At 50.7% G+C, this 15649-nt stretch overlaps 1 protein-coding gene across 3 annotated transcripts in view; it reads right to left on the bottom strand.

Moving 5' to 3' along the window:
- GPSM1 (G protein signaling modulator 1) overlaps positions 1-15649 on the bottom strand; it is a 109573-nt gene that overhangs the window by 56103 nt on the left and 37821 nt on the right. Inside the window, exon 1 of one of the 3 annotated variants that reach the window (XM_051807645.1) lies at positions 13017-13125. The exons of 1 other annotated variant lie outside the window; for it this stretch is intronic. In XM_051807645.1, coding sequence (XP_051663605.1) covers positions 13017-13075 — 59 coding nt within the window. In that variant the 5' untranslated portion in view covers positions 13076-13125. Of the gene's footprint in view, positions 1-3013; positions 3124-13016; positions 13126-15649 lie in introns of those variants that run through there. One more of the 3 variants, XM_051807651.1, reaches the window with a different exon arrangement.

Genomic DNA, 15649 nt, shown 5'->3' with positions numbered 1-15649 from the left:
TGGCTCACCAAAACTCCACAGTGAAAACAGCCAATTTATTTGCTACCCATTTGATTTATGCCATTCAGCTTCTACTACCCATCAATATACAGGGGCTCATTCATGCCAAACTTACTGCTGAAAATGGGTAGGATCTGGTGTGAGGGATTCTCTTTCCCAATTCAGAAGCACTGTAAATGAGATGAGAGATGTGCAAACATCTCCTCTCTAAAACTGTCCCCCCCAGACACACAGTGGGGACTCAGCAGCCAGTTCCCATGGGAGCAGCCTGGATGCTCTCCTGGGGTGGGAGAGGGGGCTGCCTGGCCCCTCCTGTCCTCTCCATGTCCCCCCATGAGGGATGAGTCCTCATGGACCACAGTGAAGCTACAACATGGCAGTGACAGCTCAGATCAGACACAGAACATGTGCAGGGACTGGAGCTGTGAGCCAGCCTGGACTGCAGAGCACCACAGCCTCGCCCAGTTCCTGCCCCAGGGTCCTGCCACCCCCCAGCTGCCAGCAGGGTCAAGTTCAGCTCCACAAGTGCCACCAGCACAATCATTCCAGTTATTCTATGCACAGGCTGAGGGGCTGGAGGAGGTTTCCTTTCCTGCACACCCAGACTCCTTCTCTGAAGCCAAGTGAAAGCAAGTCTTGTTTTCCCAGAAACGCTGAGGCCCCAGGCCCAGGTCTATTCTCAGTTCAAGCTGCCTGGAAACCCCTCCAGCTGCAGCCCCTGCTTCTCCTTCCTCTGCCAGTTGCTCCTGCCTCGAGCATGGACTTGCAGCAGGGAAACAACCGCATGTTGAAAAGGTGCTGCCAAGTCCCAGCAACACCAGGGACTGTGTTACAGTGAAGCCCTGCTGGACAAAGGAAGCCACCTCTGCCTGTCCCAGCTCCTTGCCCATGCCCAAACCTCATCCCAAACCTCCTGCAGCAGCTGGAGGCTGCACACACTCCCCACATGCTGCCTCTTTCCTGCCCACAGACCCCTGCAAAGCACTGATCACACTCAGGGGACAGCAAAGGGATCGTCATCATGATGCAGCACAAAAGGAAACGATGACAAAGTTCACACCAGGGTTTTTTCCACTGACTCCACAGCAACCTACAGCCAATTTGGTTCTGTTCCCTTCCTGTCTCATCTGCTTCCGTCTGCCCCAAGCCAAGTGTTTCAGTCCAAGAGAGAGGGGCCTTTGGGATCCATCAGAAAACTCACACCCTGATTCTGGGCCATCCAGGCTTTGAGCCAGGGAGATGCTGAGCAGTCACAGCTCACCAAGAGGCTGCTCTGCAGCACCAGCACTCACACCTGAAAGGGGTTTGGATGTGACCTTAGTGACAGAACCAGACAACCCTCATCTTTCTCCAGAAGTCACTGGAAAGCAAATAGCAGGAACCAAACAAGTCCAGTGAATCCAAACAAGCAGCAGCTTCTTTTTCAAATGACCATTTGGTAAAGCCTGTGAGGAGGGTGACACCGAGCCAGAGCCTGTGACAGTTCCTCTCTTGGTCATTACAGCCCTCCATGCCCAAACCAGAGGAATCCACAGAGGTGCCTCTCCTGGGTCACACAGGGCACATGGGCAGAGCTCGTGGCCGGGCTGAAGCGACGCCAGGCACTGGGACAGAGTGTTGCTGGCAGAGCTGCAGCAGAGCAGATTGCACCAATTTTACATTGTTTTTCTGCAGCTGTCTCCTGCTCTGAGGGTTGTTAAAAGCATTGTTGTGTTCTTCCTGAAAATTCCAGGGGTGCCAAAAATCAGACATCAGCCCAGAGCCACTCGTGCATTTAAAAGGTTGCCTTGGCCAACTGTGTGAGAGCTCACACAGGACACTGCCCTTCTCCCTGGCTGCTATGCAGCCACAGGACATCCCTCTGGGTTTTGTAAAGATAATATTCCACATCTGTCTGAAAAACCAGGAAAGAGGCTCCCCAGGAGCTCAGATATCAGCCAGGAGTTCACTGCAGCCTATGCCAGCATCTCTATGAACTGTTTCTGCAGCTCCTCTGTGCAAAACCAGACTCAGCAGAGCAGCACCAGAAGGGGGTTTGGGTTCTCCATGGCATTTCGGAAAAATCTATGCATCCCATCAATCTGCAAGCGTGGCAGGATTCCCAGAAAGCCAAGCAGTTCACATGCCAGGGGAGAATTACACTCGGCTCATCCAAGGAGAGCAGACCCTCCGTCTCGCACCGGCTGTGCTGGGTGTCTGCTGCCCCTGCAGGGAACCCTGGAGCTCCAGCACCCAGCAAGCTGGTTCCACTGCTTCCAGAGGATTGTGTGGCTGAGTCCTCCACCACATCCACCACATTTTCCCAGATTTTTAGCACTTCTGTCCCAGTATAGCTCCATGGGTAACACCTACCCTGGAAACGCTTGGCACGTCTGTACAAATCCAGTGCAGGGAGGCAAGTCCTGCTCCTCCCCACATCCCACAGCAGGTTTTGCTCCAACACTGTGGCATTAGTGCAGTTCAGTCAGTGTGTAAACAGCCAGCCAGCACATATTGTGATATGAGTTTGCCATGTAGAGCAAAGCATGGTGTACCCTTGTATCTGTGAAATGGGCTCTGGTCCTGTTCTTCCATAGGAGGAATTAATTGGTATAAACATCGTGTTTCTTGAAGAGTCTTTCCAAATACAGCAAGAAGGCTCCTCTCCACAGACCTGTTTTAGGTTTAGGGTAGTTCCTTCTTGCAACCTCACAGGTATTGCTGTGGCTTTATAAAGACCACAGGTTGCTGCTCTGGAGCACTGGAAGAACTCACTGCTCCCCTCCTGCCTCTCACTGGTGAGAGAAGGGAGGATACAGCACCACGGTCACAGATCTGCCCAAATTCAGGGAGCTCATTTCTCCTGACAGCTGAATAATGCAAGTCTTCAGAAAAAAAATCTCTGCTCCTGCAGAGAGACATCACCAGCATCCAGCAGGGAGAGAAAGACATGGCCCAGCACCAGGCTGCACAGAGAAATGTGCTTGGGGAGCAGCAACAGGGAGGAGGAGACAGGTGACAAGACAGCTCTTACCTTACTCCATAAGGGTGATGGGCTGGGAAAGCTGCTGCCATGCAGGAACAACACAGCTTCCCCATGGATTTTGTGTGCTGGAGGAGCCTGCCTGTTTTAATCCAGGGCATTATGGAGTGGCTGCATTTGTGCTGCACAAACATCCTCCACGAACCTTTCAGGAGCACTTAGATCCTCCAACACACATGGTTTTAATTGGGAATTCTTTTTTTTTCCACTTTAATTCCAGTCACATGTCCTGAGCTGTTACTTTTCTCTCCTCTGTGTGTATAGATAGCTGTATTCTCACAGTCTCCTGTCTGGGTGCCACACTTGCCTCAGGCAACCAGCTCCCAGAGCCGTCAGCCTCGACAAATGACTCAGTTCTGTTGGGAGCCAGGTCTGCAAAGCATCTCCTGCCTTCCCTTCCCTTCCCAAGGCTGCTGCTCACACAGCTGCCCTGGGCTGGGCAGGTGAGCTTTGCCCTCTGCACATGGGCTCAGAGCTTCACTGAGCTGGAGTCAGACCTGTCCAAGTCTGGTGAGAACCTCACCCAGGGTCCTTCAGAAGGAGACTTCCACCACAGAAGAATCATTTTGTTCAGCGTGGGGGAGAGCCAAAGGGCAGGACACACATCAGTTCTCTGCTCACTCCTCATCCTTGTGCAAGATCTCTCACAGGTCTCTGCAAAACCGTCACTCACTGGAACGACTGATGACAACTTTCTGCCCAAAACACTGATGCCAAAGGGTGGTTTTGGTGAAGAAAACATACATCTTGCAGAGTGAGGTTTCATTTTCTTCCAGGGCAGCAGAGGAAAAAGTGGGTATTTTCAACCACTTCATTATTAACCCCTTAGACAGCTGACCATGTTGACAAAGCTCCCTGTGGACCCCGATCTGCTCAGAGCCTGTGGTCCCTGCTGGCACACTCAGTCTGCACTCCCTGCCTGCACATCAAAGGGATGAACAAAGATAAAATAGCAGCCTTCCCTTCTCCCAGGGCTTTACCCAGGAAAGTACCAAACCACAGACTTCCATCAACGAACCAGTTCATGCTTGTACTTTCCTGGATTACTGCCCTGATGGAAGCAATTCATACAAGAGCTGGCCAAGGGCTGGGGCCTTGAAATTCTGGGCACATCCCAGTGAACTCATATGTTTTATTATTTAGAGCCAGGCAGGAGCTCAGACACTCGGCTGAACTCAGAGGCCAGGAAATGCCTTGAGGTGCACGTGGAGTATCACAATTCCAGGACACTCAGCTGCTTTTATGGATGTAAGTCCACGCTTGCTCTCCAGAAGATGTTGGCACATGGGCTTCCCAAGCTGCTCCTTGCTGAAATCAGAAGGGCTTATTTGTCACAAGGGGGAAGAGAAACACACATGGCTTACGATGCTCAATATTTTCATCTGTTGAATTCATTTGCTGGTGGTTTGTATCCCTGCCTTCCTGCTGCAGAAAGCTGAATCTGATGGGCCTCTGTGTTTTGCAGCAAAATGAAATCCCCAGTGCATTTTCTCCACACAAATCTCTGCAGACAGTTGCTAAAAAAGGGGCTGTTCCTGAGGCTGCACCAGCTGTGATGTGGTAACTACAAGAGCACTGCTGGAGTCCAGTGATGACAAGATCCTCCTCAAAGCACTGGCAGCTCCTGCCCATCCCAAATGCTTCCTGCCCGACTGTAACAGATGTGTGGCTTTTTTCCCCTCCATCTTTCACCATACCCCAAAGGCAGAGCACCCAGGAACTCCACTCACTTATGCAATTTAACTTGCAGGATTTTCTCTGTGTCTCTCTCTCCCTTTTTAAATTACCTCCTCTCTTCCCAAACCCTGAGAGACAGAAGTTGTAGAGTCACAGGTGCCTGAGCACTTTAAAAACTCAGGGCTGTTGTGCTTTCTTCAAGCCAGTACCTGGAGTTGGGCTCTTCCCAGTGACCAGACCCCAGGGCCACCCAGGCTGCTCCTTTCCCTGTGGTTTGCAGTGTTCCCACCACACTTGCAAGGCACACCTTGTAAAACGGGCAGAGCCTGGTGTTTCATTCACCAGCTGGGAACTCCCTTCAAAAACAACCTTTTTTACCTCCATCCCACCTTAAGGAGAACAGCAGAGCTGTTGTGATTTTATGCAGCACCAGCTGCACTGCCCAGCACAGCTCAGGAGAGGATGGAGCCAAGGTCTCCAAAATCACAATTTCCCTCACAGTGACATGGGTAAGGAAGTGCTGAGGGGAAGGAGTGGGAGCCAGGACATTCAGCTCCCAGCTTTGCCACCTCTGTTCTCTTTCACTCCAAAGACTCTACACTTTCACACCCTTGAAAGCAGGAACAATATTTCCCAGAAAGGCTACAATAAAATACTGATGTTTACCAAGCACTCTGAACCCCTGGAACGGATGTAATCCAGCCAGGATCCACTCAGTACAGCAATACAAACCAGGAATAACAGGAATTAACAAACAGCCCAGAGAGATGAATATTAATCGGCACTTTTCAGGTCTCCTCAGGCATGAATGGATATTCCACAAATGGAGTGCACAAAGAGCCACCTCAACTCTGCATCCTGGATCACAGGAGAAACTTGCCCCACAGTTAATTTGGGCTCAAGCTGCTCCAGAGCACAGAAAGTCACAGAATTTGCACCAAAATGCCCAGGGAGGTACCAGCAGCTGAGTCTCTTCCTGCTGTCCCGGTGAACACTCAGAAATCACAAAATCAGCTAGGTTGGAAAAGACCTCTGAGATAACCAAGTCCAACCTATGACCTAACAGCACCTTATCAACCAGACCACGGCACTGAGTGCCACTTCCAGTCTTTTCTTAAACACAAAATTGGCACCTGCTCGGAGCAAATCCAGCCCAGCGCTCTACAAAACTCACAGGAGTGTCAGGAAAGTCCTGGAAACACAGAACTGGGAAGCCACTTGGGACAGCAAACCCTCCATTCCACCTGGAAACACATGTGGCTGTGAAGCCTTGTTAATCAGCACCACACACACACAGATCTCTTGCTTGTCCCAGCTGTGGGATGGAGCTTCCCCCTGGGAGCTCAGCACAACTATTAATTATTTGTGTTGCCCATGGCAGAGCTGGTCTCCCTGAGCAGCAGAAGTCATTCCTCCCAGGCTCCCCGGGGCAGGCAAGCACCAGAGAGGCTGCAAATCGAGGAATTGCCCTGGGGTCCCACCATGGATCAGCAGCTGGTCCCACTTCCACAGCGAGCTCTGCCCAGCATCCAGACAGGGGCCGACTTTCACACGAGCCAGCTCTGCTCCCTGGCAGCCAGAGCGTGGGAGGGGAATGGAGCTGCATCCCCAGGGCAGGAGAGGAGCTCTGTCACACCCTGTGTGTTCAGAGCTGCCTCCCAGGAGCACAGCACAGCCTCATCCTCCTCGGCTCAGAGAGCAAACTGCAACCGCAGCTGAGGGCTCCCAGCCCCATCCATGCATTTTTAAAAGCAGCTTCCAAGACGAAACATCTGCTCCCAGGTGGAACCAGGGCTCCATATGAAATGGCTTCTACCCTGAGTTATGCTATTAGTGTAACATAGGTGTTTTCCCCATTTCAAGCCACTTTCTAAGTCTTTCCCCTGCATTAGCCTCAAACTCCCAGGGAAGAGCCACTCTGGCTGCTCCAGAGGGTGTAAATGCAAAGGATAACAGAAAAGCATGAAGGGAACCAAGCCAATCCAATACTCCTCTTCCAAAAAATCCCTCCAGGTGTAGCAGCTGCACAGAGCTACTGATTCACACAGAAGGTGAAGGTTCTTTAGATATACACTGCCTGATCTCAGAGCTGGAAAGTCCTGTGGTTCCAGTGCTGGTATCCTTGGGCAAAATCCTCCTGCTGAAAGAAAACTGGGAATAGCAGATGATTTTTAAGCTATTTGCTCCTACCCTGTGATCAGGTAGTGATCAGACAGTAGCACTGCCTGCCAAGTCATTCATTCAGAGTTTCTGTTGCTGCTCCAGCTCCTGGGGCCTTGCAGAGGGTCCTTTTATTCCTTCCAGTGAATTAAGGATCAATAAGATGCTTCAGCACAGGCTTGCTCCCCCTTTCCCAGGCTTCAGTGGGACAGGGATGAGTCAGGCACTTACAGGATCAGGCCATTACACTGGCTTGGGTTTGGCTGCTCACTCTGAAGGCTCTCAGTCCAAAGCCTCAGATTCAGTTCCAAGAAGAGCCCATATTTGCTCCCCCCTGGTGGGAACAGAGGTCATGGCTATTGCCCTTACCAGCCCTGTTAATTTTATCCTGGGAGAAGCCAGTTAAGTCACTTAAGTACAGGGTTGTGCTGCAAATTGCTCATTTAATATTGCCCTTGAAACTGCACTGTAATGATAATTTTTCACTTCCTTCCCTAGATAGTTGCATAACAATGCTGGGCATTGTTTAGAGAGCTCCAAACTAGAGGCAGCCTTGGCCCTTTCCCCTTCTCCTCACTAAGAACTTGTGACTTTCTGGCTGTGGAGGGTTTTTTGGCCTGTTTTTTTTTTTTATACACTCTATCAGCTTATTACATCAAACACCAGACAGACGTGACTCTAATGTTAAGTAGCCTTCCAACAAAATTATTCCTACTTTTCTTTCATCAGAAAAAAAAAATAATCCCATTTATACCAGTTAAATCTAAGCCAGTTAGAAAGTCAGATCTGCCAAATAACATTTAATTAAAAGTATCTTTAAGGGAGGGAGCAGCTCAGTCAATGGAAAGCTTTCCCATTGACAATAAATAGCCCAGGCCCAGAATTCCACAGTCTCACTTTGTGGTTGGGATGTGCAGCCTGAGTGCCCAGATCAGGAGGAATTTGGGTTTCATGGCTTTGGTTGGCAGGGGTTTTTATAACAGGCAAGTGGCTTTGAACTCTGGAAGTTGGGCTGGCTGATCAGAGCAGGACTGGAACAGAGGGATGGGACACGGCACCAGGAGCACCTGAGTAGCAATTTGGAGATAAAACTGCTCTTCAAGCAGGACAGCATCGTCCATCCTGATGATCTTCATTTAACAAACCAAGTCATTCTGTTAGTCCCAGTCCATAAAAAAAAAAAAAAAAAATAAATCCCCTTCCTATCTGCACAGCCAACTGCAGATTATTCCCTCCAAGCCTGAGGCCTGGATCAGTGAGGAAAGAAGCTGATTCCCCAGACTTTTACCAGCATATCCAATTTTAAGCCTTTCTGCTCCTGGCTATGACTTTGCTCATCCTCAAGGCACCACCAAGGCAAGGCTTTCCCCTGTGGTTTATGTAATGTATCAGGACTAAATCCAACATCTGGGACACATCACTGAACTGGAGGAGGGGAAGGCCAACAGAGCTGTGCAGCCTGTTCCTGTCTCCTTCATCCAGAAATTTCTACTCTCCCATCACCTCCAAGTCTCTGCTGTCATCACCAGAGCAAGTCATGGTCCAGCTGCATTTGGCTCAAGAGAGGAATAGCCAAAAAGGATTTTAAAAATCCCTCTTCTCTAATGAATCAATTTCTCAGCCTTCATAACACATTTTCATCCTCTTTGGTATAATAAGCACAGTTCCCCTAACTTTGAAAATAAGGGGAAGAAGATCCCTAATTGGCTACATCCTCCAGGAGAACAGAAATTAATTACACCACAAGATCTTCATGTGGCATAAGCAAAGTCATGCTGCAGACACCAGCCAAGGTTCTGACAAGACCTGGAGCCAGCAGGAGCCTGAAGGGGACCCAGCACACATGGAGTGAACTAAACTGCAACATCTGGTCACCATGATCCAAAGGCAAATCTCTGGTTATAAGAGCTCTTCCTGGACAGTGTCCCTCCTCCCTTGTCAGCCATGAGCTCCTTCAGACCCTTTCCCAGGAGGGAAGCATCCAATGACTAATGCAACAGGTAGCAAAAGGTACCTCAGTAGCTGGTCCTGGAGCTCCAGGTAGCACAGCTTGTTCCTGCTTCACAGCCAACATTCCAGGTGGGAAAGGTCCATGACTGCCTCGCTTCCAGACCCAGCTCTGTGTTCAGCCAGGCTCTGGTGTGATCAATAGATTATTAATATTTATCTCACAGGGAACTGGTGCCCTCAGGCCACACGAGACTCAAACTTACTTAACTTCAGTTGACTCGGGAGCGAACTCGACAGAACCCACAAACACGTGGCCAACACACAAAGTTCTCTTTCTACTCTGCTTGGCACAAATGCCTCGTACAACACTCACAATTTCGGGATAAAGCATCCAGAGGGACAGCTCTCACCCAGGAGAGGCACAACAAGCAGGAGGTCTGGCAGAGCTTCAGTCAGCGGGGTGCAAGTCAGCACAGGGAAAAGGCAGGGAATCACCTCAGCTCCGTTCCCACCTGCACATCCAAGTCCAATTAACACCCTGAAGACACAACTGTTTGTATTGCAGCAGCACCTACAGGGCAGAGGGAACAGGAGGATCACACTGTACAGGCACAAGGCACTTCCCTATCCAGAGGGAGCAGGGACAGAGCTTTCCCCAACCCCAACCCACAAGGTGAAACACAGAAGCACCAAAAAGGATGCCCGAGGTCCTGGGGAAACCTGCAGAGCAGCCAGGCACTGACTCCAAATCCAAGGTCTGACCAGCAAAGGTCCCTCTCCCTGCTGTGGCAGAGACTAAATGTCCTGCTTGGATCCACGTTGGGCTTGACCACAACGCTGGGCTTGATCAGATGACTCACAAATGCTGAAAGTACAAGTGAGTTGTTCAAAATGTCCCAAAGGAGATGTCAGCACAACCAGCACTGCCAACACTGCCTGCTAAGCTATCATGTAATTTTTGCTCAGGCCACCTATTATGCAGCACAGCTATTTTAGAAATGTTTGTCCTGTTTTTCACATCCTTCTGCAGTCAGTCTCCTTCAGGCAGAAGCCTACAGAAGTAAAACTGGAATATTTCAGAAACCTCTGAACCAGCTTTCTCCAATGTAATAATTGAGCAATTTCAGGTTTGTTCTATAGAGAAAAGAGAGGCAAAAGGCCTGGTAGTGCACCTGAGCCCTTTCCCAATCCCAGAGAAGCAGCTAATTGCATTTTCCCAAAACCAGCACTGCTGCTGGTGCTAATTTTCACCTCTGGGGCAGATACAATTAAACACCACCTCTTGGAAATAGGAGAGCTTTTAGTGCTATATAGAGTCCAGATTTAAAAAGCTGTGACAGTTTACAAGAACTAGCAGTATGGAAATATCAGAATATTTCATATTGTGATCCCTTGGATACATGTAAAACAAACAGGAGCCACTCCAGAGGGAAGTTCACCCCAATGGTGGATTTTCTCTGCAAACACCAGTTTATTCTGCCTTAACCACCGAGCTGAGTTGCTCCCTCTCTCACTGCCTTCCCTGTCAGAAGGCCAGCAGTTCCTCCACACCAGTTTTCCCATCAGAACAGGAGGAAGATGCCTCCTCTCAGAGCTCAGTGGTGCTCAGAGCACTCTCTAATTGCCTGATGCACATTCAGGTCAGGTCCTCGCTGTGGTGACACTAATGAGCGAGATGGAGACTGTTTATGACACAATCAAGAAAAGTTTTCCAACATTACAAAAGCCAACAGTGATATTGAACATACACAGACTGCAAGAAAACAGAGAAGGGAAAGGAAGGAACAAGGTGTGCTTTTAGCTGAGTTCCCATGCCAGATTAATACATTTCTGGACCGACTGCAGCATCATCTACTGTCCTTTCTGTGTGGGATCAATAATGTCTCCGTGATGTCAATGCAGTACAGCAATGGTTTTCCCAGGATGTGCCCATGCCTCCCTCCCAGACCCAGAAGTCTCCAGAGTGGCCTTATAAAGCAAAGGGCCAAATCCAGCAGAGCTCTGTGGACACTGATGGACTGGGCCCTGGAATGAGCTTGTCACTCTCAGGAATGATGGTCCAGGGTTTGGTGCTTCCTACACGTTCCAAATTAGCCACCACAAAAAGGCAAGTTAGAGCACCTGTAGCAGCAGAGAAGAACAGGACACCTCCTGCAAGCAGGTACTTCACAGCTCCCACAGCCCAATTCTGCCTGACAAGAGTCCTCAGAGGTTACAGGCAGCTGAACTGATGCACTTAAATTGGTACCAGCTCAGAACCCCACAGAGGGTAAGGCACTAACTCAGGCTCATGTAGTACCTGCTCAACTCGAGTTTGTGGAGTACAATCCCAGAGCTTGACATTTCCAACAGGCCCCAGCAGAGATCCCACATCCAACACCAGGAGCTGAGCACCACAGAAACACCAGCCCTGCAGAGTCACTGCTCAGCTGCTTCCAGAGCCCTGGACCTTCAACAAGTCCTCCTGGAGCAAATGGCATCAGGAAGGTCAGCAAGGGCAGAGCTGCACAGGGGCTCCTCTGCAAAACCACCCATGCTGTGACTGCTGTAGCACGGGCTCCAGCTCTGGGCTCTGTGAATAGCAGAGTTTGGCCCTGTCAGCACCAGGATTCTCTGCTGCCAGCACAGAGCAGATGCCTTTGTTTAGGATGGGCTGAATTCAGGGACACACCAAGGGATGGAGTAAAACAAATAAACACTCGCACTTCTTTGGGGCACACATCTTCCCACCCCATCCTATGTCCTAGAAGGGCCATAGTTCCCCCAGACTCCACAGAAAAGGTCTGGCACCCTCTGCCTGCACAGGCACCTTCTGCAGTTCTTACATCAGAGTTAATGTTCCCAGGAAAAAAACCAAACAAACAAAACAAAACAACCAAACAAACAAAAATCAGATGGCTTTGATGCCAGTCACCATGGCTTTACCACCCAAACTGCCACCTGAGGTTCCACCTGACACCCAGACGTGCCTATCAGATGGAGTTTAGAGTCATTTACTTCAACTCACAAGTTTCTACACTGCAATGCAAGTGGAGTTAAGGAGGAAACTCTCAGTGTAGTTCACAGTGCAGTGAGGACAGAGAGGCTCCACCAACATCTACTTTCAAGGCCTGAAAAGCACAGCAGGGACTTCTAACACCACACACCCTGCCAAAAACACCCAGATAAGCCACAGGAGAGGTGCTTCCCATTTCTCTTCTATTTGTCCTCACTAACAGCTGGTAGCAGCGTTCTTTGTGCTGGACAGGCTCGTGTTAGTGGGACTCAGCCCCACACTAGAATTTCCTTCACAGAAATTACCAAAATCTAGTCCCAAAAAAGTTTCCAAGCAAAACAAAAAGAGAAGGAAAGAAAAAGCCTCAGTCGGATTAAAATCCAGCTCCACCAGAGTCGGCAGAGCAATGGTTTTAACTCTGCATTCTCCTTTCATTTTCCCAGGAGTTGCTACATAATACAACAAAATCGAGAAACACCTGCTGCCCTAATGAACCAACACTCATTAAACAAGACAACCCACTAGCTGTAGGTACTAATTATTGCAGAGCATGGAAAGAGAACTGATGAAAAGCTACTGTAGTTCATACACTTAAGGCATTCTTGGTTTTTTTAGCTCTCAAGTCCAGCTACTGCATCACCTCCACTTCTGACTGACAGAAGAGAAATAAAACACAAGGACGAACAGCATGAACAACAACGTTGTAAGGCCTCCAAGTGACTCGTTTAGCCTTCTTTGGTTTTAGCCTTTTTCATCTTTGATAAGAATGTGCAAGACACGGCATTCCCGTGAACGCTAAACAGCCTGGAGCTATTTTCTCCCAGCCTTGTGCGAATTCCTGTAGCGCCCAGTTTTAAAGCTGAGACTTGGGAGTCTCTGCAGTGCGATCACAGCCTCCCATGCGAACACCCAGCGCTGACCAGCCTTCAGCATCGCCCTCCTCTAGCAGAGGAGCCGATCCCTCCCAAGGACACCCACCGGGCACCCACCGCTCCCACTACCCGAACGCGGGCGGGAGCTGCCCCAGCGCGTTTTTCCCGACTCCTCTCGGTTTGCGATCCCCACCCGAGCAACAGCTCCCCGCTGCCCCGGGCTGAGCGCGGAGCGGGGCGGGCGCGGTGCCGCGGGGGTGGGCGCAGCGCCGGGGCCGGGACCGCGCTCCCGCCGGGCTCCGCTCGCCCCGGGACCGGGCTCCTCCCGGCACCGGCTCACCTGGAGTAGAAGCGTCGGGCGGCGGAGCCCGGGCTGTCCCCGCCGGGCGGGCACGCCATGGGCGCCGGCCCCGCGGCGGGGAGCGGGCAGCGGAGTATGGCAGCGCCGGGAAGTGATGCACCGAGCAAAGAAACTCGCGGGCAGGCCCCTCCTCCGGCTGATGTCAGCCCGGCCCGGCCCTGCCTCCCGCCCGGCACGGCGTGGGACGGGGGAGCCGAGCCCCGGCCGGGGCATCCCGGGCTCCGGGCACCGCATCCCGGGCTCCGCGCGGTCACCCTCCTCCCCCGGGTTCGCATCCCCTCGTCCTCCCTGTCACCAAGCCCTGTGGTGCCTCACCCGGGAGCTCCCACGGCACGCCCGGACAAAGGGATGTGGCACAGCACCGCTGGGGTCTGACCCGCGCCAGGTGTAGCCGCTTAAACCCATGATTAGGAGAAGCAGTTCTGGCTGAGCCAAAGCCCTTTTGGCCTCGAAAGGAAGTGTCTGCACCTGGAGGCAGCCAGGAGGAGCAGCTGGGAGCAGGACCTGGCAGGGCTGTGCCACGAGCAGGTTTAGCCACAAAGCCAAGACTGGCCGCTGTCTTTGGTAGGGAGGAATCCACCTGGGAAAGGGGTGTTTCCCTCCATCCCACAACATCTTCTTTCAGTTAACTGTGTAACTTTAATATTTATTACATTGTTATCTAGAGGTGGATGCAGCTCATCCTCAAACACTGCATCCAGTTCCCTTTGTTTCCCAAGGCTTGGGATGCCCCTGTGGAAGTTGGTGAGCTGGTCACTCAGCAGAAGCCTGTCTGAAAATTAGTGCCACTTACCCAGCATGTTGTTATCGTCACAGACCCCCCAGAGCAGCACAGTTATAAACTGTGGCTTTGTCTGGGTTCCAGCTGCTTGCCCTGCACACACACAACCCCATGGCTGGAGGGAATCCAGAGCAATACTTGCTTACTGGACTGTTTCACCCTGGGGACCTGCTGAAAACCCCTCTCTCAAGAGTAAACCCAGATCCTGCTCGGGGAAAAAACATCCTCCATAACACCCCACTAGCAAACCACAAAAGCCTCTTTCCCGAGAGCTAATTGATTGGGCATTTGAATTCAAAACAAAACCCTATAAACAAACCTGTGTCTGTGTCTCAGCTTTGGAATAGTCTCAGTCCTGTAGATAAACCACAGCAGAGAAAGCTGAAAGCGTCCAGCTGAGAGCTGCCTCCTCACCCAGGGAGGTGGGATGGTGTCCTGGGTGCCTCATGACCCCAAAAATAAGGAATCCCTCTGCCACAGAAGCCCCTCTGGGAGGACCATTACCAACCCGTGGGCCAAGCTGGGACTTTGTGCCTCACAGCAGCCAGTTTTTACCCAGGCTGTGGTTTCCCTGACAGCAGCAAACATCCTGGTGCAAGCAGCTTTTCACAGGCACATGGAAAAAAGGAACTGTTCAGCCCTAAAAGATTTTGGGATTTCCAGGGGGGGTGTTTGAACCTGCCTCCCTCCTCCCTAACCCCTCTTCAAGAGAAGAATATTACTGCAAAAGATGCAAACCAGCTGCTGCTGCTGCCACTGGTTACAGCCCTTCCCCAGCCACAGAGGATGCTGGGCTGGCATTCCCTGTGTGTGGGCAGGGAGAGGAATTGCCCTTCAGAGAAACAATGCTGGAAAGGGGAGCGAGGGAAAGGAGGGTGGAGGCAGCTTCCAGTTTGGGCTCCAGCCAGATACACAGTATTCCACAGAGCTCTGGGCAAAGGGGTCACCCCGATGTTAATGGCACAGGAATGGCCGGGTCACGTCCCAGGGTCTGGGTTAGGCAGGAGGGCAGAGTGAGATGAGCATAATGGTCCCCTCTGGCCTTCAAATTCATGAATTTGCAATGGATAATTTATCATCTGACAAACCCAGCTTCTTCTTCCTCTTGTAGAAGTGGCAAATAGGTCACAATAGATTTGAATTCGTTAGATGAAGTAATTCAATTGCTTTGCTGTGGGTTGGGTTTGGTTAACCCCACATGTTCATGCCAAGAGCTCCCTGCAGGGACTTGGACCTGAGCCACAACTCAGATCCACTGCTTGGCTACAATGGAACAGGCAAATTATGAGAGCACAGAGAGAAAGGAACCCCCAGTACTTCAGAAATACCACTAATTCCTCTGGTGAACTGTGTGCACATTGTGCCATGTGCTGGGAAGGACATGGAGCAATTAGAGAGGCTCCAGATGAATGTGACAAGTGTGACCTCTGAGAAAAAGGTGTGAGCAATCGATTTGTTCAGATAAGATCAAGAAGTGGAGCTCTAATCTTTAGACATGAAAAGGGCTGCTGCAGGGTGGAAAAAAGGAGGAATGGATCATGAAGAAGAGGGTAGGATACAAAGAAACCATCAAAGGCAATGCAGGTTCATTTCTGTCAGACATTATTTACCTCTGCACCTCCAACACCTTTTGTTCCCGCAATCTTAAGGCTCATCATCTTGTTCCTCCCAGTTCCTGAGTGTGTCTACACCTTCACTTACAAACACAGGCAGAATCACAGTGTTAAATAATAGGATTGCAGGATCCTTAACACTTCTTGAGCAGTTCTTAGTATTTCTTTTATAAATTCATACCCAAAGCTGTCACAACACAAGATGGAAGGGCTCTAAC

Source organism: Manacus candei, unplaced genomic scaffold (genome assembly GCF_025592945.1).
Source record: "Manacus candei isolate 608988 ecotype Guabito, Panama unplaced genomic scaffold, ASM2559294v1 h1tg000071l, whole genome shotgun sequence".
In the NCBI taxonomy this organism is placed as follows: domain Eukaryota; kingdom Metazoa; phylum Chordata; class Aves; order Passeriformes; family Pipridae; genus Manacus; species Manacus candei.
The sequence above is the reverse complement of the archived record's forward strand: the minus strand, read 5'-3'. Positions and strand labels throughout refer to the sequence as shown.